Source organism: Lonchura striata, chromosome 2, assembly GCF_050655825.1.
Source record: "Lonchura striata isolate lonStrDom1 chromosome 2, ASM5065582v1, whole genome shotgun sequence".
Classification (NCBI taxonomy): domain Eukaryota; kingdom Metazoa; phylum Chordata; class Aves; order Passeriformes; family Estrildidae; genus Lonchura; species Lonchura striata.
The window spans coordinates 147,592,490-147,620,399 of record NC_140704.1 but is presented as its reverse complement, the minus strand read 5'-3'; the positions used below and the strand labels follow the sequence as shown (position 1 = coordinate 147,620,399).

At 34.4% G+C, this 27,910-nt stretch overlaps 1 protein-coding gene across 9 annotated transcripts in view; it reads left to right on the top strand.

Annotated features, from left to right (window-relative positions):
* The window catches only part of ASAP1 (ArfGAP with SH3 domain, ankyrin repeat and PH domain 1), a 151,203-nt gene that overhangs the window by 79,840 nt on the left and 43,453 nt on the right, over positions 1 to 27,910 (top strand). For 6 of the 9 annotated variants that reach the window (XM_085572569.1, XM_085572568.1, XM_085572567.1 and 3 more), the window contains 11 exons: positions 8,903 to 9,048; positions 12,558 to 12,632; positions 12,971 to 13,020; positions 13,367 to 13,496; positions 14,253 to 14,338; positions 15,066 to 15,141; positions 15,985 to 16,071; positions 22,184 to 22,284; positions 22,686 to 22,755; positions 23,887 to 23,974; positions 25,113 to 25,161. In XM_085572569.1, the coding sequence (XP_085428695.1) occupies positions 8,903 to 9,048; positions 12,558 to 12,632; positions 12,971 to 13,020; positions 13,367 to 13,496; positions 14,253 to 14,338; positions 15,066 to 15,141; positions 15,985 to 16,071; positions 22,184 to 22,284; positions 22,686 to 22,755; positions 23,887 to 23,974; positions 25,113 to 25,161 (958 nt within the window). Of the gene's footprint in view, positions 1 to 8,902; positions 9,049 to 12,557; positions 12,633 to 12,970; positions 13,021 to 13,366; positions 13,497 to 14,252; positions 14,339 to 15,065; positions 15,142 to 15,984; positions 16,072 to 21,633; positions 21,643 to 22,183; positions 22,285 to 22,685; positions 22,756 to 23,886; positions 23,975 to 25,112; positions 25,162 to 27,910 lie in introns of all 9 variants that reach the window. The other 3 variants (XM_077782038.2, XM_077782031.1, XM_077782039.2) reach the window with 1 other exon arrangement.

Sequence of the window (27,910 nt, the reverse complement as noted above, 5' to 3'; positions counted from 1 at the left end):
TTTTGATTTTGTAATATATAGAACTCTAAAAGTGACAGTGGATTGGAGGATGAAATTGCTACCTCTCCAACCACACTGGTTAAACTACACAGTCTATCAATTTTCTCTTTTTGCAAAAAAGAATGTAAAACAATTATTATTTACATGAACAGTGCATAAGAACTCTAGTAGAAATATGTAAACATCAAAAAGTATAAAAAACTTCTAAAAAAACCTTAAAACTTTCCAAAAATTATAAAAGAAAACTTAACACTTTTAAATAATCAAAACAACATAGGAGTGCTTGGATTTAAGAATTTTTTTCTTTTCTTCTGATTATACATCAGATTAATATGCTCTCCAGTTCTTTTACCCTCATCTTCCTTTTCAATGGCCGCTATTAAAAAAAAAGGGAATCCCATGGATAAATTTTCCTGCTGTCATAACATTTCAAGCATTTGCCTTTAACTAGAACAATGGCAAAAAAAGTGTTCTCAACTGAATTTTTAGAAAGCACTTATAAGTGAAATGAGATTTAGAACTTATTTAAAAGTTTAGAAAGTAAATAAAAAGAAATACCTGGTTTTGTTTTGTCAGCATGTGCTTTCCCTTCATAATGCGTTTCTCTTCTTACCTAAAATCAAAATTATGTATTGCCCTTCTTACCTAAAATAGTACAGTTATATAATTGTTTTGCTTGCTTGAGGACACTGTTGATGTTTTACTGGGACTGTAGAAGTTACTTTGATGGGAGGTTATTTGGTAAGAATATGAATTTAGGAATTGATAATCAGTTTGAGTGCAGTAACAAATGGTGAACAAAGACATCAATATACAGATTTGGTTTTAAAAATGCTACAACTCGAATGCTTCTACCTCTTCTTCTCTAAAGTTCTAAAAACTGTGCCAAAGGCAGATGAGGTAACAGAGCTGTGCACTTGCCAATAATCCTCTGGATGTAAATACATTATTTTAGAAAATCCCAGTTCCAATTTCCTAACAATAGTACTAATCAGTTTAGTAAATATTTGTCTAAAAAAGAGCACTCAAAAGTAGCTCTTTAGTTTCTGTGTTTATGGAAGTGTCTGGGATTTTTAATATCTTGTAGATTGTTAACTATTCTCATTTGCCAATCACTGATGTTGGTTTGCTAGCACCATGTTTTAATTAGGTATAATTTCAGTTGTTGATAAATGTTTCCCAGTAGACTGTGAAGCCTGATGTAAAGTGAGAATGGTATTTGATGCAAGTGTATTTAGTTTATGTTCATAGAAGTATTCAGATGCTCCAATAAGTTTTTCTATTTGGGAGTAATTACTTAAACAGAGTTTTGAAAACTGAGGTTCAAAACTGATGAAAAGTGTAGAACATGTTAAAGGTATTACAGTATTACAGCCTGTTTTGAAACTATAATATAAATAGCTACCATTTGAATCTTGTGGTAAAAATATTATTGTTGTCAAGGCCTATAAGTAAGGCAGTACTATATGATGAATTAGTTGCACTAAATAAAAGCAATAGAAGGTGAGTTAATGGCTTTGATTGGGTGCTCTGCACTTAAAAAGGAGCAGAGATGGGTAGCTGATTTTTAATTTTTTTTTATATTTTAATTTTTTTTATCAAGCCTTGTTTCAAAGTTATAAGTTAGTAGGAATTCTTTTGGCTCAAGAAAGCTTTATGCATAATCCTCTGGCTCCCTCTTCAGAATGCTGCTGTCATAGATTCTGCTACAGTGAAAAGCTGTGTGCAGGAGGCAATTCATGCAGTGACTGATAAACTGGGATTAGTAAAGCCAAGACCAAAAACATGTTATACATATGAAGCCTTATCAAAATAAATGTGAAGTGAATCAAAACTCAAGCTCATTTTGCTTGCTTGTACAAGGAAAATTGTTGAACCAGTTATATTCTTATGCTTCAGTGATGAAAATGGATTTTGTTGATTATTTACGTAAAGCATTCCAGAAACAGCTATAAAAGGAATTGGGGCTTATCAGTTCAGGAAAGTACCATGTGGCTATTTTTATATTTCAAAAGAAAGTCCCTAACTACATTTTGAGAACCCAAAATTGGAATTTTGTTTTACAAATTTAATTGCTTGCTAGAGGTGAAGACCATGTTTAATTTACTAGAGTAAGAGAAGGTTTTTTAGTACTCCTGTATTTCATAATCTCCTTTGAGAACTCCAGCTGAACTGGTGAGAAAGAGTTATTCAGGGACAATAGAAATTCTTTTATCAGTTCAGTAATCCAATTCTTAACTCTACTAAAAGCCATAGCTAGGGTTTTTTTGGGTTGTAGTGGTTTTGGTTTGTTGGGGTGGTTTTGTTGGGTTTTTTTTTTTTTTTGCTTCTTTGGGGTTTTTTATGTTTCTTTGAGTTTTTTTTTTATTTATGGGAGGTTTGTTTTGTTTGGGTTGAGTGGTTTTTTGGTGTTTGGTTGGTGGTTGTTGTAGTTATTTTTGATTGGTTTGGGTCTTTTTTTGTTTGGCTTTTTTTTTTTCCTTCCTGAGTAACATTTGAATAGTGACAGTGACACAGTGCAGTATCTCATACAGAATTCTTCAGGAAGGCTGAACTTTGTGGTGTGTTGGTTTGTTCCTTTCCAGTGCTGAATTATCAACCACAAGGGTCTCTAGTCTGTTACAAAGAGCTTTAACATCACCCAAATACTTTCTGCTCTTCCTGTACTTCCCTCACCCGTTTGTCATATTTACAGTTAGAGCTACTCCTGTGGAAATGAAAACGTACCAATACAAGAGTATAGAAAACTCTTAGAAATGTCCCTTCCCTAGTTTCATTTTTGAAGGTGTTGCATAGGAAAGGACTGTTTATGGAATCCAGTGAGACAAACAGACACCTCCTTCTCACCACTTGCTCCCTGCCTGGCTTGCTGCCTTCTGGCATGATTGATTGTGTCTGTAACCAGGAACCCTTCTTACAGCAGGGGTGCTGAACTTATGGAGAATCTGTTCTGACTTCCTTTCCTCTAAGATTTGGATTGAATTGTTACAGCAGTAGATGTCACAATTATTTTTGCTGTAGATTTTTCAATCGCTCTTTTTCATTATTTCCCTGGGATAACTCCCAAATATAATCAAGAGATTTTACACAATGGAGAAATAAAAACACAAAATCCATGCAAGACCAAAGGTACTGAGATGGATCAGCAGTCCACATGGTCTCCCACAGTCTTCAACAGCAGATGCTTGAGGAAGAAGAAAAATGGTTCAAAGAGTATTTTAAGTACTTTGTTTAGCACTTTCTCAGCTCACACTGACATGAAGACCAGGAATTACCATAAGTCAGAAATTATGTTGTGATGTTTGATGCTTCTTAATGAACTTCTGCAGCTTATTTTGTCAAGGAATTTGAATTAATGGAAATCTTTATCATTCACAGTCTTGCATCAATCTAGTTAAATTCTCCTGTGCAAAGTTTCCCAGTGCATCTTTATATTCTTCAGTTCTTAAGTCACTTGAGAAGGAGAGTGTCCCTGCCCATGTCTCACAGCATTGGCCTCAAACCCACCAAAATGACTCATCTGATATGAAATTGAGGGAACTTTGCATGTTCTTGACAAAAATGTTTGTAAGAGACTTTGAAATGCCAAAGCTTGCTAGAGTAGAGCCTGAAGAGTTTTTGGTGGGTGCATCCAAACTTTGTTCAGTGAACCATTCTGTCTCTTTAAAATAGCCTTGAGTTGTTTCCATTATTACTCACAGTAATAATGTGAAACTTATATATCTTATAGATCTTCTGAACTCAGCAGCTCTAAGGGGGTTTGAGGACTTTTTTTGTTGTTCCTTTTTTTTTTTTTTACAGAAACTGTCACATTTAATTATCTTCACTTGCTCTTTCTTTTTCCAAAATGGAAGCATATACTTCCTTTTCTAAAATAGAGGAGGAGTGAATTTTGAACAACAGGAACAGGAACTGCACACAATATTAAGGGATAAGTCCACTGTGGCAATATTTTGATATTGCTCTATTGCATGCTGTGTTTCTGCATAATTTCTGTTGTGCAGCTTTGTTTTGCTTGGTACTGAATGTCAAGGTGATAGAACTCCAGAACCTTTCCTTGTAATGTCTAGTAATGCAATAATTTCCTTCAAGTTAGGAGTGTTTTCCCTCATGTGCTGCACTGCCTCTAGTGCACACATCCATGCATTGGCCATTAAACATGAGATTCCTTGAACTTGTGAACTGCCCTGATGGGAGCCTCTTGCTGTGGATTGCACAATCAGTGGGTCTATGTAGAGACTTCTGGTTCACTGGTGACTTCCCTCTGGTGAGAAAATTAACACTTCTTGCTTTTCTTTCTTCCACATAGTTTTTTTAGCTGGCCTTTCTTCATTGTGAGGCTCATCCCTCTATGTCTGCTTAGTTCCTTGTGTTTTTGTGAGGGAGAGGACTTATTGAAAAATCAATAATTTAATGTGGACTTCCTTTCCCTATATGCTTTTTGATGTTCTGGAGATGGGAGTTTTTTGATGTAAAATTTTCTTAAATAAAACCTGCGTTTCTTGTTCAGCATTTTGTATTCATCTACATGTCCACCAATTCTGTTCTGTACTGTAGTTCCTCCAAATAGCCTGGGGAATATATAAGCAATATTGCTGCTGGTGCATACTTGAATTCTCAGTTCTCTCTGGAGATTACTAAAAATAGCTGTTATATTTGATTTTCTTTGTTCCTGTAGTGCTAAGGCTGATATAAATAAGAGGCTTCACTTTGCAACTGTGTAGTTTGCCTATTTTATTCTTTTGTACCTGGATCTAAGTAACTTGCCATTGCTCATGTTATCAGATTTTAAGACCTCGACTGTTAGATTTGGTATAAATCCTCTGAAGCAGAGGAGAAAGAAAATTCTTCCATGAGAACTTCTTCAAGCGTGTCAGTGGTGAACAGAAATGCAAAAAGAAGTAATTTACTTTTCTGGGCTGGGTTATCTCTCAGTGCTCTTGTACTGTGATGATCTAGAGAAATTTGCAGACTCAGTGAGAGGTTTCTTGCTCTGAAATATGGAAAGAGGCTTTTATTACTTTTCCCTTGAACAATCTTATTCCAGAAAGCATTATTGTTATCAAGTTCAGACAATTGTATGGTGGTCAAATAATTTTTCTATTAGTTTTTCATTATATTTCAGCTTTGTGAAGAATGACATGGGAAAGGGCTTTTTTTATTTCAAATAATTTCTGCCATCCTTTTTAACCTTGCCAGCTTTCTTGCTTTTCTAAAGCCTTTCTGAGTCATCTTTCATTCATAAATACATCTTGGCTCTGACCTTGGTTATTTTTCCTCTGGCTATCCATGGAACAAAGCTGTTTTAGAAGAAACTTAAAAATAGTTTAAAGTTGATCAAAATTCTTAAATATGATTTTTATTTTTGTTAGCTTAACCACATATGCCCACATATGCAGAATTAATTATCTTTAATTTAGACATTCTTCATGTTTGTGTGTGCATAATCAATGACAAAAATAATGCTCTTCTGTACACTATTGTGCTTGTGTTCTTCAGTGTTTTCAGGGTAATATGTTTGAACAAAACTGTTGTAGAGAAAGGCCATTTTAAGCCTTTAATTTCTGGACCTTTATAGGTCCAGCATATAAAGGCTATTCTTTAACCTCTCACCACAGTGTTTGTACTTCTGTACCCTTACTTAATATGCACAAGTAGACAGAGATCTCACTAGGCTCAGAGGCATATGCTAAAATATGCTTTGATAATTTTTGAGTGGGAAATAAACATAGTATTTAATGAAAGCTGTGGGTTCTAGTGAAAGAGTACAAATTCTGGGAGTCTCATTGAAGTATTTTCTATTCATCCTGGGAAAAGTTTCCCACAGGGTCACTTTAGGCATGGATCACTGCAGGTGACTGCCTAGGAGTGCAGTGCAGGGTGGGATTCAGCCTTGGGAGTCTTCTGGAAGAGCTGCTGTGCAGCAAAAGCTGCTGCAAAGCTGCCGTGGCTGTCACCCCTTCCTGAGCTGCTTGGATCTGCATATCCAGAGGCATTCCTGTTATTTACTCTTAATATTTCCTCAAAATACATGTTAGAGATCAGACATAAGGGATGCCACAGCATTATTATGCACTGGGAGCTGCGAGGGTTTTCTCAAGCCAAAGGTAAATTCTGTGCTGAATGTTGCCCAGAGTTGAAGGTGTGGGTTGTGAAGAAGATGCACAGCTTTCAGCTCAGAAAATGCCACTGCTGTATCCAGGCCAGCATGCTGCTTTATAACATCTGCCACACTCTGGTGGCATTCTCAGCATGGGCTCAGGTGCTGCTGGCCTTGCTGGGTCCCACTGGGAAGGGAATGATGAGTGAGGCCCCTTTGAAGGAGCTGCGTTCATCAGTGGGTGCAGAGCCCTTCCTCAGTTTTCAGTCATTCTGGCACGCCTCAGGGAGCTGCTGAAGGAGCAGGATGTTTGGCTGGGGAAGTTGTTCTATTTTCATCACAGTGCTGAGCATTGCTTACAATGTTGAAAAGACATGATTCAGTTCTGGAAGACAAATCTTATTCCCTGTATGTACTGCTGTCAGTGATCACGTCTCGCTCTTAGGGTTATTAAAGTCTTGTGTGAGGACTTGTATCTAAAAAAATAAATATTGTCGTGCCTGTTACAGCTTTCTGTATGCAACGGACGTTCTGTTAGGACACTAGGAAGTAATTTCTGAGTGCATGAAGCACCTACAGTGAGATTAAAGAATGCTCTTTGCTCTAAGCATGTCTGGTTTCACATTCCATATTTTAGCGCAGGCTACATTGCAGATTTAATTTTTCAGCTATGTGCATTTATGGTCAAGTAGGGAATTGCCTTACCTCTTCAATAGAAAATATTTAATCTCCTTTTGCAAGATTTACATTGATACTAGTGTAGAAATTGAAAATTTCTTATTCTTACAGAGTACTTGCATTTTGTATGCCTTTGTGTGGCAATTACAGAAGTAATTATAGGAGTATTCCTATTAATTCACCATCAAAACTTCATTTCAAGATTGAGGTGATTTGTAGTCTGGGATTCTTGAGAATTTCCTCTATATTGTTCTAGAACAATGATCTGTTTCCTGCTTCCTCTTTCTGAGTGGGAATATCTTTTGCCCTTCTATAGATAAAGGAAACAAACTTCTTCAGCTCCTTTTCACTCTCTTTATGAAATAATTTTAAAAAATTCTCCATGAAACAATGCAGTGCTTAAAATCAAAATGCTGGGAAATACTGTGGTGGAAAAAGCAAGGACAGGGATTCCATGATCCAGCAGGGCTCTTTCTGACCTTCCATTATCCTTGCTTTTCCTTCAGCACAGCTGGATATGCTATGTTTGAGCTTTATTCACTCAGGACTTAAACTAAAGTTCCTTCACAGATAAAGTCCTATATTTGTACAAAAGCTTTTACATCAAAACAAAATGCATATTTTATTGTTATGTGTGTTTTCCTTGAGTTCAGTGCTAAGCTATTTGATTAAAACTGTATGCTTTTGGAACAGTTTTCTTAAAAACATATGGCTTGAATTGCAACTCTGTATTAACATATGATTAAATACTTGGCCTCTTGAAAACTTCATAATTAATGTCTGATTTTTAGAATGTGACTGGTGTGATGTGTGAGCTTTGGGGCTTGGTATTTTGGTAAATAAGGATTGTACTTCTTTTTAACAGGTTTTGACATTTTTTGTTGGAGCTTTGGTGCATTGTTGTTTGAGTATCTGCAGTACCTTAGAAGAGTTAACTGTTTAATTCTTCACCAGCTGTTTTTTAAAGTCCAAATAGATTTATGTATTGTGAGACATTATTCATGAGACATTAGTCATGAGAAATTGTTTGCAACTTACATCTTTTTTTTCCTTCTCTCTTTTCAGTCATTACTTTTAATTCAGATGCTCTCAGGCAATATCATAACTTGACTTTAAAAAAATTAGAGAATTTGGGGGAAAAGAAACCATGGTACCTCCTGGCAGCTGTTCTCTCTTTCCCTTCCTCCCTTTCATTGCACAGAACTTGTGCTGGAGCTCTGTGGTTTTGTTTTGTGGTTTGCAGAAAAAAGCCCACATAGTAAGTCTAGGCAATTCATTTAACTGAAATTTCAATTTAATTAATACTAATAATATCCTCTAAGACAGATAACAATGATAAAGCTTTTCCCAAAGGGCTGCGGAGGTAATTTTTTTATTTAAAGATACTAAAATAGAAGTAACAAAAATAATGAAAATACATGCCAGAAAGGAAACAAAATAGAAGCAGGAAAGACATTTCAGATACAACAGTTTCTAATTCATTCTTGAGTCAGGGATTTTTCTCACTTTCACTGACTTCAACTGCATTGGCTCGGTTCTGACCTCTCTGTATGTGCAGTTTGCTGTTAAATACATTGGAAAGAGTCTTTGGCTGTGTACCAATACACATTCTGTTTTCTGGGATAACTCGGTGTACAAAGCAGGCAAAAAGAGAACCTTTGTAAGATGTTTCTTCTTTTGAACTTACAGTCAGATTCAGAATTGGCCTCCTTACTTTTATATCTGTACTTTTGACTTTTTTGTTCTGTAAAAATGTCCAACATTTCAAAAGAAAAGTTCATGTATGCAAAAAGTTCCTGTAATGTGCTGCTAAAAATTCCAGTGTTGTTTACAAAACAACCTTATGTTGTTTCACTGATGTATTATTAATGTTACTACTCTATCAATAGCTACAGAGTTTTTTTTTCATCTCTGTATTACATATTTCAGCTTGCTAATTTAAAAAGCATGTATATGACTATTGCTAAATAGTTCCTTTTAATCTTAAAATTCTTTTAATTTTCAGTAGATGTGTTGACTTGTTGCTTTTCTCAAAGTACTGTTTGTTAGTTATTGAGTTGTAATAAGCTTAAAATTATAACTGTCTGGCTACAAAAAAACCTGATTTTTGATTTTTCTTTGCAGATCATGTTCAAAATGAAGAAAACTATGCACAAGTACTAGATAAATTCGGAAGTAATTTTTTAAGTCGGGATAATCCAGATCTTGGCACGGCTTTTGTAAAATTTTCCACACTTACTAAAGAATTATCAACCCTGTTGAAGAACCTGGTGAGGAGTTTTGAACTTTCTTAGCTTTTAACTTGTTTCAAAATAAAGTATAATACAAGAACAGCATGATCATGATGACTAAGGATAATTTTTAACATGCTTGCAGTTTTTTTGCAAAACAAATTCAACAGTCTCTTCAGAGAGGATCTCTAAAGGGTGTTATGACACACTCTGTGTTTGATTCTTAAATGGCAGTTAAGAAGGTAAATACAAATGTTGAGACATCCCTAAAGTCATCATTCACAAGTTATTGATGGTGATATATACTTCATGGACCTTAATTTTAAATCATCCCTTAACTTGAAGTCTTTCTTACTAAAAATACAATATCACTATTTATGGCTGTTTTGTTTTACCACAACAGGAGAAACATGCACTTTTTGGAAAAAAAATAATAATATGAGCATGTTTAAATGGTGTAAACGGTCCACTCTCCCTGTGATATATAAAGCATCCCTTCCTTAAATGCCAAGTTTTTGAAGGTGGTTTAAAGGTTTGTCTCAGTTCAAGTTTCCTTTAGGCCTTTTATTTCTGAAAGCTGTTTAATAAAACTAGTCATAGCAAATGTCTTTGAACACTGAAAGTAATGAAGCCATATTGCTTGTGAAATAATTTTTCATGGGCTTTGTAGCTGTTATATTCAGAAAGTCATACTTCAGTTTTACATTTTTCTTACAGTTGGGTGAATTTCCAAGCTTTTTTGATGTGTGAAGTACAAGTGATATTACAGACTTGTCTTCCTATAGTCCCCAACACAACCATAACTGCTGTAGACCACACCAAGAGTCACTGAGCAAAGTTCCCTGGCTTTGACAGTTGCCCAAGACCAAGTCTTGTGCTTTCCTCTGTAGAGATTTCTGTCACTATGGATTAATTTGACTTTTAAATTAAATTTAGCACACAATTCAAAAGAAATATTTTAAATTATGAATTAAAGTGCAGTTTAAGGATAGTTTGGGACTAGAACTCAAGTTTTTTGGAAGCTTTCTAGGCTTTGTCATTCCTAGCAGGGCATCCACAGAAATTTTAAACTTATTTCAGCTAGCAAAGATTTCAGGGCTTATTTATTTAAAATAGCACTGTTCAAGCAGAAAAAAGCACTTTTGATTTAAGAAGCCACACTTACTCAAAACAGCATTATACTATTTCAGCTAGATTATGAAGCATTATCTACCCAAATTCTTTTTGACAGGATTTAAAATAGGGTGTTCACTGATTTACTTCATTCAGCGGTTTCAAATAGACGACAAACTTATCTTACAATTGCTTCAGCACTTAAATAATTTCTTTTTCTTATTTTTTCTTCCCAAGGTAGAAAATTCTGCGTTGTTGTTCTTAAGCATCATTCTGTTTAATAAGATTACACTGAAAGAAAAAAAGATGTTGATATCAAAATAGAACTTGAGGTCCATTGAAAAAGCAGTTGAGAGAAGGACTCTGTTATGTCACTGATAAAGCCCCAGAGTAGGTGCCGTGCCTTATGTTGATAAAATTAATTGGAAAAATGCCAGGAGCTATTAAGATGAATGGCAGGATAATAGGTTTTGGGTTTTTTTGATTTTTGTTTTTTTACCTAGAACAGATTGTTGATGCCTTATTTAATAAAGGTACAATAAAATAATGGATGAACTTCAAAGGCATAAAGATGAATAAGGGCTGGAGCTACACAGTAGACAATGAAAAAAAGTGGTTCACAAATTTTGATCTTTTTTGTTCCATCTTTGAACTTCAATTATGATTCATTAAAATTTTCATAGGAATTGTGATATTATGGATATTCAATGAGAAAGAGGATACAAAATAACTTACTTTCTTCTTCATCAGTTATGGGGTGACTAATTTTAGAGTGATATTCACTTAATATGAAGTAAAACTAGCAACTTTTATTACCTACACAACTTTTGGAAAGCATAATTTTGAAATGATTGCTCAGCATACAAGGGCAAGAATAAAAGCATGTCCATTAATCATTTTAACAAGGCTAATTAAGTTGCTGTGCAGTTTTTACTATTAGCTGTTGATGTTATCATTAAATATAATGTCTGAAACTTAAAATTTATGAATGTAATTGTTAAGTTATTGAATCATTGTTATTAAGATTATCTTATAAGAAGGACACACAATGACACTTCAGTAAAGTTTTTTTTATAAAGGTAAAACACTGGGATTGGCCACTGCCAACCCAGCCCTAAGTTTTTAGCAAATTCTTGAGTGTTCCACCAGAATCAGTTTCTCCGTTTTTTTTTTTGTTGTTTGTTTGTTGGTTTTTTTTTGGTTTTTGTTTTTTTTTTTTTTTTACTTCTACCTCCTTGGCCATTTCAGGTTTCATTCTTTATGCAGTAGTTAATTATAATAGTGCATTTTAAAGGTGTATAAAGACCTATGTATATGACAATGAGTGTATCAATATCTGTACATTGCTCTAGATGAGGTTTTGGCAGTGCATTTGTAGCAGTTGCAGATTACTTTTTTTGAAAATTTGCATGATTCTTGCCTTTTTCCAAGTGTTTAAAGCCTGTTTTTCTCTACCTATCTTTCCTGTAAATGTCCTTAGCTAGTCTTTGCAGGTAAATTGTCTTTTGTTCACAACCCTCACTAAATTTTCAAATGTGTTTTCATGTGTTAAAGGGTTTTTTCCCTTTATTTTGTTCTATATGTGAAACTATTTTGCTTTATCAGATTGTTTCCAGTTAATTTGGGCTACTGTCTTATCAAGTCTTCAGTGATGTAATAAATTATTGCCAATCTTTACTGTATCGGTATAATACACTGCTATTTATCTTTGGGATTTTTTGTTTTTTTTCTATAGCTGACATACTCACTGGCTACTGTTCAGTCATTTCAAGCCAAAAATTAATGGCTTGAGTTGGTTCTCCTTAGTGGATACACTGGAAAAAGAAAAAGAAGGCTACAGTGTCTTTAGAATATATGAGGAGTTTGAGTGGAACACTAGACCTGTTTGAGTGGTTGTTTTGATATTCTTGTCAATAATCAAACAAGCATGAACTCAGTGGAGTGAAATTTAAACTCCTGAGAGTTTAAAAGGATCTTAGATATACACAATGGACAAGGAAAGAAACACTGTTCCCAAAAAGGGGGGAATATTCAAAGAGCTGGTGCCCCTGTTTGCTCCTTCTGTTCATGGTTGAATTAACATGTGATTTGTGTGTTCCCTGCCTGTGGCACAGCAGGTCCTTCTTACTCAGGAGGCTGTAGCCAAATTTGTACCCAAATGTTTGCTTCAGGGGGATGAATATTGCCTTGAAGTGCTTTCAGAACTTTGCTTACATGCTAGTTGTAAAATTCTGAGTTTGTCACCTGAAGTAAACATTAATTATAATATTTGTGTGTCTCATGCAAGTGTTTATTAATTCTTCCCAGACTTGAATTTACTATGAACTTAGAAATGTGAGGTGATTGCAACTTGATTAGTGAAGTTCAAAGAATTGTTGGCAGTAGTTTATTAAGATCATAATAAATCCTTTTGAATTTAATGTTTTTCTTTTTAGCTCCAGGGTTTAAGCCACAATGTTATTTTCACTTTGGATTCTCTCTTAAAAGGAGACTTAAAAGGTGTTAAAGGGGTAAGTGTTGCAAACTAAATTTTTGTTGCATGTTCATCTGTCTAGTGACTGTTTTCCTTTCAGTCATGAGAGTATTTCTTATGTTGGCATTTATTAATGTGTATTTAGTACAAAGAACAAAATTGACATGACTGCAATGAAATCTTGAAAATTTCATTGTAAATTGTTGTTTTAGTGTGCACAGGAAAGCAATACGTTACAAGATTCAAACCCAGTATTTTTTCTAGCTGCTTTCTGAAAAGTTTTGAAGAAAACAGTATTTTTTGTTGCTATTTATTACTTAATAACTACAAAGAAAAGGTTTAAAAATATTCTAAGACAATTTTCTATTTCCTAAGGACCTCAAAAAGCCTTTTGACAAAGCCTGGAAAGATTATGAAACCAAATTGTAAGTATTTGTCTCCCACTTGACTTTGTTTTTTGTGCTGTTGGGATTTTTAAAATGAATTATTAGTAGCAGTATTATTTGTATTATTAGTATTGCTATTTTTAAGATATAATTATTAATTGTTTTCCCCGAGTAACACACTATCTAGAGAACCAAGTAGAAGGAGGAAGGGCAGTTTCATGGCTCAGTAGTTTCTGGACACTTAAAATATGCAGGATTTGTTAGAGAAGCTAATCTTCAGAATGTATTCTTTAATACTTCTTAATTATTACTTTTTCCTTAAATAATGCTAGAGCATATTTAAGTAGAAGGAATCCTCTAAAATGCTTTCTAATTAAAATTTCAGCACAAAGATTGAAAAGGAGAAGAGAGAACATGCGAAGCAGCATGGGATGATAAGGACTGAGATCACCGGGGCTGAGATCGCAGAGGAAATGGAGAAGGAGAGGCGGCTCTTTCAGCTACAGATGTGTGAAGTAAGAAACAAATTTCAGTTTTTAATTGCAACACCAGAACTTACTATTAACTTTGTGGGCCTTTCTTGAAGGTGGTGAAATCTTCTTTATTGTTTAATGGGGGAGGAAATTGTTTTAGTGTGACACAGTACAGCAATATAAAGAAAATTATTTTAGCAACTCTTGTACAAAACTTGGCTTCTTTTTGTTTTATTCCTTTCCTTTTTTTTAGATTATTGTGGGAAGGTTCTTGGGCTGAAAATATAATGTGGAAATATTTCTTATTTTATCAGGTTTATGGTTTAGCAATATTTTGATGTCTTTCTTCCAGTATGCTTTCTGAAATTTTGAAAATTTCTAATAAAGTGAGAAATGTTAGTGATACATTTAATTCCATAAAGTTGATTTTTTTATATTAATAGTTCTTTTTATTACATTTCAGTGGAGATTACTTTAAATTGCACAGTGTTTGTACTGTCAGAATATTTCAGTAATGACTACAGTAGCATTAAAAAAGGGAAATCTTTAGACAATTGTAAAGGATGAAATTTCTTCTTGCATTTGCTTTATGTTTTGGGGTGTTTAAATTTTATGGAGTGGCCAGATAAATTGTTACCTGTTTTAAATTTAGTTTAGCAGTGGTGGACTGGTGTTTTATGGCTCAGCAAACAAGTTAAACACAGAGTTTAATTAATTGAGCAAATGATGTTTTATTGTTTGAAAACTGTTGAAGTTTGTGATACATGATTATCAATATGTTGTCCATTTTCTATACAGTATCTTATTAAGGTTAATGAAATCAAGACAAAAAAGGGTGTGGACCTTCTGCAGAACCTTATTAAATATTACCATGCACAATGCAAGTAAGTGCTGCAGTGCTTTAAGTTTTAGTTACAATTTTGTTTTTTGCACAAGATTTTGTTTCCATTTGTTTGAATGTATCAGGGCTTTCTTTTTTCATGACTTTGTTGTGCCTGTCTTCCTCTTCTGAGGCTGTAGACTTCCAGGAGAGAGTGTGTGAATGAGTTTGTGGGGCAGGGCAGTGATGGAGAAAGAGGCCGAAGGAAAACCTTGCACGTTGAATACAAAAATTAATTTTATTTCCAAAGACATAAATTTAGAATGCATTTTTATAAATATCTTGTTTATTCTAATTAATAGTTTTCAGTCTTGGTGTAAATTTTAAAACCACTGTGAACACCAGTAATTTCTTTGGATTTCCTTGAGGTGAAACAGGTGAGATACAACCTTGTCATCATTAGAACCACAAAGGCAAACACGCAGGAACTTAAGTTAAATACATAAAAAATATTTTAGAAATTACTGTAGGAGAAACATGTTAGCTATATTCTCTCTAATTTGATATTTATTAAAGTCACAATAGTGTATCTCCACTGTTGAAAAATAACTCTAAACTACTAGGCAGGGTTTTTTTGTTGGGGTTTTTACTTTTTTAATTATTTTGTTCAGTTTTGAATGTGGAAAAAGCTGGATGTGTTTTATTGATTTTGCTATTTTTCTACACGACATAGAACTTTGTGTTGTGGATTTGTTACATTCCTGATAAATCAAAGGTATTTTTCATTCCAGTTTCTTCCAAGATGGCTTGAAAACAGCTGATAAACTTAAACAATATATTGAAAAGTTGGCTGCTGACTTATATAATGTAAGTTTACTTACAAGTGGCTTTATATCTGAAAAGGAAGATATTTTGTTTATATAAGTACATTTTAAATATAAGAACAAGGATCTATATTCAATTTGCATCTTATAAATAAAAATGTCTTACTTGAAACTGAACATAGCAAGGTGAAGAAAAGACGTCTGTTAAACTTCATATGTAATTTTTAGAGCTATTGGGAAAAGTAGCTGTCAATCTACTATTAATACAATCATATATTAAGGTAAAATTACTTTTCAGTGTGAATATTGGAATCAGCTTATGTTATTAATTTTAGTACAATTTTCACTTATTAAAACCACACTACTTAATGATAACACCAGGGTTTTAAAATTAATTAATTTGTGATGTTTATTGAAGAAAAGTAATAATATGGAATCAAAGATCATTTGTCATCCAAGTGTTTTTGTACTCTATAATCAGAAATGCAGTAATCCCATTTGCTGTTGTAATTTGTTGCTAAATTAAACTGCATTTTCATTCCTTAAGTAATTTGTCAAATTCATTTGAGTTATTTAAATATTTCAGAGGAAAATTGAGTTGCATTAGATACGAGATTAATATTATATTAGTAAGCCATGTCAATGTAACAGAACAAACAGTGTATGTCAAGTTTTACATTCATTTTAGCTTGCTTTTCAAGCAGTAAATGCATAGAAGGTGAAGATACAAGAATGGACTGGTCCATGAAAATAAACTCAGCTGTTACAAAAACACAAAATAATTGAGCTAGTTGTTCAGGACATCTAAAATGTTATACTGAAACACATAAAACTTTAAAATTAAAGTTGCATCCAGCAAGCATATAACGGCAATCTCTTTCTACAGATAAAGCAGACACAAGATGAAGAAAAGAAACAACTTACAGCTCTTAGAGATTTGATAAAATCTTCTCTGCAGCTTGATCAGAAGGAGGTAAATAATTTAGATATGTTATTCTTGGAGACAATGTAAATTTGTGAATTTTATATTCATAAATTGGTTTAATGAATGCTAAATTTGTGCAGTTATTGGCTCAAAAGAGTTGGACTTTTAACATCATGGCAAAACTAATATTTACACTGTTCAACTACATATCAACAAGCAATGTTTTTACATTCATTTTCTGTTTCCATTTTATGTACAAAGAGAAATTATTCTCTTTTTTATGTACTTTTTTTATGTACTGTAAGAAGAGTTGTAATGTGTCAGATAAATGCTTCATCTACCCCAGCATTCTGTCCTTGACAATGATAAGGAATGATTGTTCAGGGAAAAAAATGAAGAGAAGGGATGCACACTTCCATCTTGTGTTCTGCTATCCTCCAGCCAGTTTGTGTTGAGGATTTTCCTGACCCATGTGATCCCAAGGCACAGTGAGAGCCAGAGGTTTGCCTTTAGCTGTGGTTTGCACTTTAGAGTTCATCTGCTAACTCACATGGATTTTGGGCTGTTGTTCCCCTTCCAAACTCCTTTTGCTAATAGTATATAGAAAGGAAGAAAATTTCTGTCAGGGCAGTTATAAAGTAAAATTCATCATCAAATGCACTGGTATCTGGTATCCACTGCAAAAGTAGAGGGAAACACATGTGATGTCCATTGCAGATACTCTGGAATACTTCTTGAACTAGGAAATAACCTAATAACACACATCACAGCTTTTACCTGAGGTAATACTCCGACTTTTCAAAATCATAGTGCCTGAGAGAAATACTGAATATTCCATGGTGACAGTGACTGTTGGGAAGGTCAGTGTAGCTTTTCTTCAGCTTTTTTTTTTCCTTACCCTCTGTTCATTTTCTTGTAGGTGTAGAAAACATTCATATTTATCAGGTGTCTATTATTAAATATGAATTCTAACTAATCATTAGACAGCTGCCATTCTGCTGAATATATATAATCATCCAAACATATGATCAACAGCATTGCTAATGTCATATATACATAAAAACATAATTTACAGCCAGGTCACTGAGTCAGCCAAGTTTTTGATGCCAGTTTATAGTGGGTGTTGAGAACAAAATGCAGGGCAATAAACACTGATACTTCTCCAGAATACCCTCCCATTAGTAGCTTGACTGGCTTGGAAGTCTTTGAATTTGTGCAGTTGTTTTTTGAAGAAATGTAAATCAACTGTAAATTATGTTACAGCTGTGCCTTTCCCACCACGGCTGCATGTTGTGTGGAAAAATCTGCTTTTATTTGTTTTGAACTTTTAGAACTGCATACCCTATTCAGGATCTGAGTGTATGTGTGGGAATTTATGATATCCTCACTAGATAATTTTTCGTTCTTTTGTGTTTGGTTTTTTTTTATTTTTTGATATAAAACCTTACATCTTCTGGCCTTTTGGCCAGAAGAGGTGTGTAAGTTTGATCATCTGTAAAGCTATAACCATATCATACTGTTTTTGAATCTTCATGGTGAGCTCACAATATCATATTCTTTCCCTCTGCATCACTTGGCATTTTTTTATGCTGATCTTCACCTGTCATTTATTGTCAAGCTACTCACTATTGTTGAATTCCTGAGAAATTCTTCAGTCAGCCTTTCTTGAGTATCCTGAATAATTTAATAGCTTCTAACAAAATTTGACAATTTACTGTTCACTCTTTTCCATATTGTTTGTGTTAGACACCATATGTGGTGGTGCAGCTTTCTGTGAAACTCATTTGGCTGTTTCATGCTTTTAACCTGTTATCTCACCTGGGGACTTATCCTCTAGTCCTGTGGCAGTGTAATTCTTTCCCTTTCATAAGGAAAAATAAATGTCCATTGAAAGTCCAGGTACACTGCATCAGTCATCATTTACTACTAATTCTTCCAGGAAACTCCAGGAAATTTTTGTACACAACCTTTCTGTTCAAAAGTTGCCCTGATTTTACAGTGTATGTGATAATAAATATACTCTTCAAAGTAATTTCCATTTATGTCCCTTCTGTGCTGTGAAGCTAAAAAATCCTTAATTTCCTGGGTTCTCTGAAACTTTTGAAAAATAGGATTTCAGTAACTAATGCAAGTGTTTTCATGGGCTGTCACACAATTTTATACATAATATAGCCCATTGTGATCATGGCCACTGTGTGTAGATGTGTGGCTTGAAGTTAGTAAGCTAACTAATGTGGAATCACAGATAATAAGGAATGATGGATGAGTAATTCCTTACAGTGTTTTGGTTTTTTTTCTTTTGAATGCTTTCTTACATATGCTTATATAACATAGGTGTACATCATATAGCAAACAAACCTTGGCCAGGAATCTGTTCTTCTTCCTGCATCTCTAGTCCCACCATTCTGACAACACACTCTACATGTTTTTTAGAATTTCTTTCATGGTACAAATGCTGACAGGAATATCACAGAGCACCTTTGAATAGATCCCAATTTACTGTAAAAGCTGCCAGCTCTTTCTAGTGCTCAGTTTTCCCTTACCTCATACTTTATAATCTTTCCTGATTCTCAGTTTGGTATTTTTTCCCTTCCATCTCCAATATGCACATGGACTTACTAGATCACTTCCATAACACTTACAGGGTTTTCCATACAAACATTACATTTATCATGTCCCTATTACCTAAATCACTCTGAACATAATTCCTGCTTATTCTTCATTGGGAATTGATTCCCAACACACAGAGCAACAAGACTTGCTCTCCTCTCATGTATCTTTTCTGCCACAAGCTGATTACTTGGGAAGCAAAGAAAAACTTATCCTGCTCTCCTGGATGCTGCATATGTTGTTGAGTTCATGCTTCTTGACAATCAGCCAGTTCTTGGAAATAAAGTAGGACAAATGGATAGATGTTCTTCACAATGTATTGTGCATTCATGGCTGCATATGGTACAGTCCATACGAGTCAAGTTTCAAAATTGCTTATAGATTATTATGAAGCAGAGTAGCAATTGAAATATGTCTGGATTTTTGGTTACCTATTTTCCTGGATGTGTAGTAAAAAAAATGTAGTAGAAAAATCTCCTCTAAAATATATAAGTAAAGTCAAATTTAAATGTGAAGTCAAATTTTGAAACTTGAATACATGTTGAAATAAAGAAGCTTCACAGGCATCACCAAAATAAACTGTGCAGCTGTTCTGACTGTAATTAGAGTCTGGACAAATTCTAGGACTCTTGAAAAATTCTCTCTGTGTATATATGTGTAATATATGTATATAAAGTTATAAATGTAAAAATAAAGCCATTGTTTTGAAGAGAATTGAAGTTGTTTCTTAGAAGAAAAAGGAGCAGTATTGTGATTCTCAGCTATCCAGGCAAATCACAGGAGAGAAAGGAATATTGCAATGAATGAATCTGCTTTTTTGATAAAATAACCATTTGATCACATTGATGTTCAAGTTTCTCTCTCAAAATCAACACGAGGACTTTTAATCATGAGATTCTGCTACATTATATGAATCAGAGTGTAATGATGCTAGCAGAAATTGAAGAGCTCGATAAAACAATGTGTTACTTAGGTATTCAGTGTTTATTCCTGAAGCTGCATTTCAGCATTCATTACTCCTTGGTTAAGAGACAGCAAAGCCTGATGTGCCCTGAGGTTTCACCAGTCAGCCTCCATCACTGTGTGTATCTAAATCTTCAAGTACATAAAGCTGGGCTTTATTATTTTAACAGATGGTCTGGTGGATTATGATTAAGTATACATTTTCCCACTTATATTAGTGTACCATAATCTCATTGATGGAAAATTGATAGATTAATGGAATTATTGAAGAACATGAAATGAATGGGATTTTCTCCAGTGGATTTGTAAAAAAATCAGAAGTATTCTTACCAGTCATTGCTTTGGCAGGGAAGCAGTTTGAAATAATAAAATTTAGGCCCTACTTGTTGATAGCTAAAAGTTTTTTTGATTGAGAGAAGGAAATTGAAACTAGTGATTCCTGTCCATACTGTAAATTCTGCCACCTTTAACCTCTTTAGAGCTGCTATGAGAGAAGTGAGACAGTTTTGAGGTCTCATAATGCAACTCCGGTTTCACTGTTGTGCTTGTTCAAGGTGTTTATATTTAGCATTATGGGTATCTGTAATAACCTTCTACATTTTTGTGGCATACCTGTCCTTTCATCAGTGAAAAAGGTATTACTGTAATCACTGCAATTACCTGGTTCCCGGAGAAGCTCATCTTGATCGTGTTTGAATCCTGGGATATGCAGCAGTGTCAGTGCTGCAGCTTCACTGCAGGAAGCACCATGGACATTGGCTCTTGTGGCCACTGTTGTGCTGTCCTCATGTCAAGCCGGGGCAGAATCTGTTGCCTTGTGCAAGAATTACCTAATTTTGGAAAATGATTATGGTTTATGAGTCTTGAAAAAAGTATTTTAATGAATGCTGGTGTACTTTTAATTGTGTAAATTATCTGATCTTGTATGTTGCAAAATGGTCATATCCTAAGAAGCTTGAATTTTAAAAGAAACAGCCTTCAATACAGGCTTCTGTTCCCTATTTTGTCTATTACCGCTGCAAATGTAACTTAACAGCATTAAGTTGAATGTAGCTAATTTTTGGAATCGCATTTGGTGTCTGTTTTGTCAGTTATTTCTTTCCATTTTCATTTATTTCCCCAAATCTTCATTTCATATGCTACTTGCAACAAGAACTATATCTCATTATGTTCTTTCCTATGCTAATACCAGCAGGACTAATTCCCTAATTCCCATGGGGATTTGAAATTTGCTTTAGCAAAAGAGCTGCAGATTGTGGTGGTGTGAGCACTGCTGGCAGCACCCAGCTTGAAGCTGCTTCCAGCTACAAATGCCAGTTTTACCAAAGCACTTCTCTAAACTCTGTGGCAAACTTCTTACCAAATGAAAATCAATTGCAAGCACTCTGGATAAACCAAGAGGGAGTAATCTTCAATATATATTGGTTGTGGTAGTAAGAAACTCTGCTTTAAAAAGGAAATGTTGAGAAGGGAGTAATTGAACTATCCATTCTTTTAATTTTTTTTTTTTTTTTTGGTGGGATGTTTTCAGATGTTATGCAGGTTATTGTTTCACAGGTATATTTAAAAACAAATTGATATGCCCTTAATTATAGCTTTTTGCATATACTTGCAAAAATGAAAAGTTAACTTTGGGCCTGATCTTTTTCAGTGGAAATTCAGAATTAGCTCCTGTGATGGAAGATACATTATAACTATAATTTTAGGCAATTTAAAGATTAAGAATATTGGAAGATGTATTAAAACTTGATCCTGCAGTCATCTTAGTTGTTTTGTGAAGCCAATGTCATATATGCCAGGTTACCTGGAATTTTGTTACAATATTTTGTTACTAGAAGAGACAAAACACCAGTATGCCTAAAAAATAGTTCTTGCCTTCTCTCTATTAGTGTCTTTAGAAAGGGGAAACATTGCTTTAACAATGGGGGCTATAAAATTTCTGTTCAAGGAACATGTTTTTTTTAAATGAATAATAATTCTTGTTTTAAATTATTTGCTTTCTCTTTCCTCTATTGCTTTTGCCTTTCGTGATCGAAGTCTAGGAGAGTAAGTCAATGTTTTAATGAATTTGGGGGATTATTTTTTTCTGATATGCTTGTAACAAGTTAATCCATTTCACTTAATTGTTTCACTAGATCAGGCCAAAAGTTATTTCAGCTGACTTCATTCACTAAAACTCATGAATTATACATACTTTTTATTTGAAAAAAAAAATACTATTATCATTTGTCTTTCTTTATGTACATGTTTATATACATATGCATGCTATATTCTGTTGTTTTCTTTTTGAAATTTTATCTTAGCCTTAGATTGTGCAATATTAAATATTTGTATTCTAAGTCTTTGTTTTGAGATGCATATTTGCATAAAGGCCTAATGCATTAATTAAATCTTGAACATACATCTAGTTCAAGATCATATGGAGTAAAAGCAGGCTCTCCTATGAATATAAAACATGCAGTAGTTCTTATTTAATCTTTATGAATTTGTGACGTTGTAGAGAAGAAAAAAATAGAATAGGTTTAAAAGTTAGGAAAGTTTACTGTGCATATCAGGAGAATGTTAATGTTGTGTTTCCCTTTTTCAGGATTCACAGAGCAGGCAAGGAGGGTACAGTATGCACCAACTTCAGGGGAATAAGGAATATGGCAGTGAGAAGAAAGGTTATCTTTTAAAGAAGAGTGATGGGTATGTTCTGGTGACACATAATAGTGAAATCTACTGCTATGTGCAGACTAATTCTAACAGCTACTGTGGTTGCTTCAGGCATATTCTCCTAATGCACGTGCCGCAAGTACTTGTGAGTTCCAAAATTCAAGCCTGACCACAGAACTGAATTCAATGTAGCAAAGCATGACGAGCCAGCATAAAAAACCAGTCATAGTTCAAAGAAAGTTATTGGCTTCATAACTCTCTAAAAGATGATTAAGATTTGTCACAAATCTCCAAGTTTCTTTTGATGACGCGTTTAGTAAAATTTTGACTGCATCTCTTTGTGTTTTAAAGCTAATCATCTCAAAATGATAATGCTATTTACATGTTTTGAAATCACATCTACTTACTAAAATTGATATGATATTCTTATGTAGGTTAAGGAAAGTGTGGCAAAGAAGGAAGTGCACTGTTAAAAATGGAATTCTTACCATCTCACATGCAACGGTAAGTTATTTTTATACCTTTATATGAAAATAATAAATAGCATTATCTTTTCCTGGTGAATCTGTTGCTGCTAATGTGCTATTGCAAAAAGGGTGTTACTTCAGCTTCGGACTGTTAAAAAAACTAAAATTCATTTCATAAACTGTAGTTTATGAAATGAATTAATTAATAGTTTAATAAGAAAATGGCAAATGTATTGAACAGACTTATCAATTAATACTTCAGATGAATTTGCTTACAAGGATTGTCATGGTATATATGTAAGCCATGTAATTTGGGGACTTGGGAAGTATTTGATATTAGATTAGAGTCAGACAGATGAGTGAATGTGTTTAGTATTTTGAGTACTTTCAGTTAAAAGTTTGGAATGCTGGGAAGTTTTGTTCACAGTGAATTCTTGGAACCAGGCATATATCTGAAGGATTTTCCTGGGAAGGCTCAGTCATGAGGTAGCGCCAAGGTGCTCATGGGGGAGCCAGTACTAAAACTGCCTTGTGGGGGTGCAACATGAACCTGTTGGAAACAAGCAAGAGTTGCTCTTGCTAAAGGAGATTTTCCCATTTCCTCACCTCTTTTCCACCTTTGCCCCAGATTCCACTGACAGCCCTCAATTTGTAAAGCTTACTAATGGTATAAACCCCAAATTCATCAAAGATACATTTAATTATCATGTCTTAAGTGACTTAATTACAGCACAGAATATTGGTATTTATCCTGAGTTTTGAAACTCCAGATCTTCAGCTTTCCGCTCCCATTTTAAAGTTTTAGGATTATATCCTTGTTTTATTTAAAATAGGAGGAAACTTGTAATATGGGCATGCTGTAGTGAAAAACTGCTTTCTAGTTTTGCCATTGTTGATGAAATGCAATTAAAAATTATTATTATTAGTATACTGTAAATATAAGCTTTTTTTCTTTTCATCCCTTTCAAATAAAGTAAGACCATTAAGATTTTAATTTTGTTTAGATTTAGCAATGTGTCTATTTTGAGAGGTCACATCAGACCAAGTGATGCTGGTCTCCAGCTTTTTGAGGGTGCATGTCCAAGCTTAACATACATGCCCACTCCCCAGAAAGGGAAAGTAATCTTAAATCAATACATTTTTAAAATAAAATAAATTTTCTTTTTAGTCCAACAGGCAACCAGCTAAACTGAATTTATTGACCTGCCAGGTGAAGCCAAATGCTGAAGATAAAAAGTCCTTTGATCTAATATCACGTATGTAGCAGCTTTAGTACCATCTTGTATTCTGTGGGATTTCTGATAATGTCATTGCAAGATGCTTTGAGTAGAACACAAGGCTAGAGCTCAAAGTTCAGGTCTGTATCCAGAGACACACGGTGTCTCATGAATGTTCAGAACCTATTTTTATTCTGTTTCTCTGTTCTATCATCTATTTCTGATGATGAGCAAATGGATGTAGAACCTTTCTCTGTGTAGATGTGACATAAATACTGTTTGTGACAAGCCATGAAATAGCTGCATATGAAATATGCAGGAATAGTAGCATATGTGCTGCTCCCTAAGTTCAGAGAGATGTTTAACAGCTTTGTGGAACATGTGTTGTCTGTGTCCACCAGGAAACAGGAAAGACCTTTGGCTATATCCTGCTTTTCAGTCATTGTTCTGCTTTTTGAGTGCTATTTGAGGGAATGACAAATACAAGGAGACAAAATTTATTTCTCTCTTATCCTACATTAAAATATGTTTCTCTTTGAAAATTGGTGGTGCCTTATCTTCTTAGCTTTAAAGCTCCTGTGGTTCTTCTTCTTGCCATTTTGGTCTTGTACAGCAGGTATTTGTATCCAGTCTGGTTTTAAAAACTCTTTTGATGAGTCAACTCAGTGTTTTAGACTTTACATACAGAGTATTAACCAACAAACAGTTCCAACATTCTATATTGAAAAGGACAGTCTAGGAAACCTTTGATTGTGGGAGATATTAGCCACTTGCCACTTTTTGTCTTCACCTGTTGGTTAGTAAAACAATTTTCTTGGCTCAACTGGAGGGAAAATTATATAAAAGGAAAAAAATAATTTTGCCTTCTTCTAATTATGTTTCAGTTTTTACTTCTGAAAGGGTAAAACTTTATCCATGTGTTTATTTTTCTTAATTATTTCAAAACTTAAGACTTTTAAAATACATAAAATTGGTATGAATCAAAACTTACAGTTTCATCTCCCTTTTTTCATTTTTTTTGGAATTGTTATCTATAACTTTGAATAAAGGATTAACAATGCCTTTTAAGAGAAATTGCTGTTGAAAGCTTTATCTGCCAAATAGGTTTAGTACCAAATATGTAGACACATTAACTTTCATCATGTGCCAAATAAAAAGATGTATTTCTTTATTTCAGATAACAGAACATACCACTTTCAAGCAGAAGATGAACAGGAATACGTAGCGTAAGAATGTTTCCATTTTTTCAAGTTTATTTTTCCACTAGAGATGTATAAAATCACACATAACATGTGGAAATATTTTTCTTAGCTAATGCATAAGTAGTGCCTACTGTCTGTTTTTTTCTGTTGTTATGAATCTGTAAATGTAAACTATTTTGTGTCACACTGCAGAGCTATTTTAAAGCCTAGTAACATTAAAACCAAAACTAAACCAAACCCAACTAACCAAAACCCCATTTAGATTTTTTTATCCTACCAATACCTGGTTTGTGTGAAGTGCTAGGGATGATATTGTAGATCAGATTATTAGGATTCAAATGAAATATTTTTCAATTTTTCTAAATCTTCCCTGTCAACTCTGTTCTGTAGTTACTTCTTTTCCTCTTGATCATACCTTTTCCTTGAAAGTAAACATAATAGATAGATAAAAGATCTCCATATGACACATAGAAAATATCTACAGGCAGTGCATTTTTTTTTTTCTGTAGGCCTAGAAATAAATGGCAAAGCACATCTCTGAGATTTGTGTACTTCAGCATCCAGGAACTTGCTTCATTAATGCATGTTTCCAATTAGATTGTTTCCTTTCAAACAATCTTTCTTCCTACTGCATCAGAATTACTTCCTGAGAACCATGTACCACTGTTTTTATTTCCTGTGTCACCAGATGTGTATTGTGTGTGCTGTCTAATGCTCAACACCCAAAAGTGCAAGGAATAAAGTTACTACTGAAGAGGACAGCAAAGGCTACCTCCTTCTTTAATATCCACATTCTAGTGGAAGACTGTGTTTCTCCTATTTTAAAGGTTAAGGGGACATTTGTAGGATGTTTCACTTGTTTGGTCGTGTTGGGTGGCAGTGGCATTGACAGCTCAAATTTGGGAGTCATGGGTGAAATAAAAGTGCTGGAGAGTTATTTGTTGTGCAGCTATTTCCTTCAGGGCTTCCATAGCTTTATGTTGGCCCTTACAGTGCAAAGCTGACTTGCTAGTCATGATTACTGCACTCATCCTGGAACTTAATTATTCCAGTCATTTTCTTAGTCAAGAAGAAAATACAGTTATTTCTTATGATTCATAAGTTTTTGGTACTCTGCCATGAATTAATTTTTACTCTATTAGTTGGTTTAACAGGTGAAGTGATTTGTTTGGGGGTAGGGGAAGAATAAATTAGTAGTATCCTTCTTCTGAAAGGCAAATAAATTTAGTTTGGCAGGCTGTCTGTTGAACTGTTCTGAAATGCCTGGCTGGTTTTGTTTTCTATTAGAAGCACTGAAATTTTGTCTATCACTCTAAAGTCAAGTGGTTGAGAAAATTACTTGCTTTGGCATAGAGAACCCTAGAATATCTCAAGTTGGAAGGGACCCTTAAGGATCATTGAGTCCAACTCCCTCCTCCTCCCATGACTGCCTGCAACTAAATCATGTTACTAAGGGTATTGTGCAGATGCTCCTTTACCACTCACAGGGTTCTTGACCATTTCCCTGGGGAGCTGTCCAGTGGCCAGCCACCCTCTCAGTGAAGAACCTTTTCCAGGTGTCCCATCTGAACCTCCCCTGATGCAGCTTCATTCCATTTCCTCATGTCCTGTTTCTGGTCACCAGAGAGAGGAATTCAGCACCTCCCTCTGCCCCCCTTAAGGAACCAGAATGAGTGCAGTAATTGTGCTGAAGAGAAACTACAATACAACCAAATGTTCTGTTTTTCTGGTGCAGTTCTAAAAAGCTTTATTATCTAAGGTGCCATGGGAACAGCACCCTGTTGGAAGTCTGTGGACTTCCAAACTTAGTATTCAAGGGGGTTCTGCAGGAACTACTTGATGTTACTCCTCAGAGTTGTCATCCTCTTGTTTCCATTTCCTTCTGGTGTGATCTGTCTTGACACTTTTCTCTTGTGTTTTGCCCACACAGCTTTACTGCTGCCTCTGTTTTGTCCTTTTTACTTTGTGAACCAATTGAAAATGTGTAAATAGATTTTCAAATCACCTTCATTATAGACTCATATCTAAACAGAGAAAAAAGCAAGGTGTATTTATTTTTGTTCTAGTTTAACTGGTCTTGCATACATTTTCCTAGTAATTGTTTTACACTGCTTCCATAAGTAGCTCCTCAAATTAAATAATAATAATTTTTACAAGGACATTTTTTAAAAAACATGCATAAAGAGCACTGTTACTTTCTGTTGCAGATTTATTTCTGCTTCCCTTCAAACATTTCCTTCAGGCCAGTGCCTGTCTTGATTTTTATCCAGGCAGCTGTTTCTTGGCCTTTAATTACTAATTGACAGTCTTTAAGTTCTCAGTTAGTTTCTCTAGTAGATAAAACACAGTTGTTAGGGGGAAGTGGCATATGGGTAGTGTGTTTCTGTACGTGCGTGTAAATATATATTTATGTGTAGAATATAGGAAAAGTGGCCTGATTTTTTTGACAAATACAATTATGGTGCTTTCTGGTTTTTTGGGTTTTTTTTTTAATAATTGTGGATAGGGCCAAACATACTCTGGTGATGAGCTTTGGGCTCTTTTCTACCCTGTTTTTCAAGGTTAACAGCATATCCTTACCTGCAGGAAAAGATGCCTGAATTATAAACAAAGCTAGATTTAGAAAGTTTTCTGTGAAGAACTAGACATCTGTTTCTAGTTTATAACAGCAGCCCTCAGATGTTTTTAACCTTGGAAAGACTGAGTTTTAAGGCATTGATACTATCTGATGCTTCTTCCATACAAAAAAAGTTACATATCAATATTTGAAAAA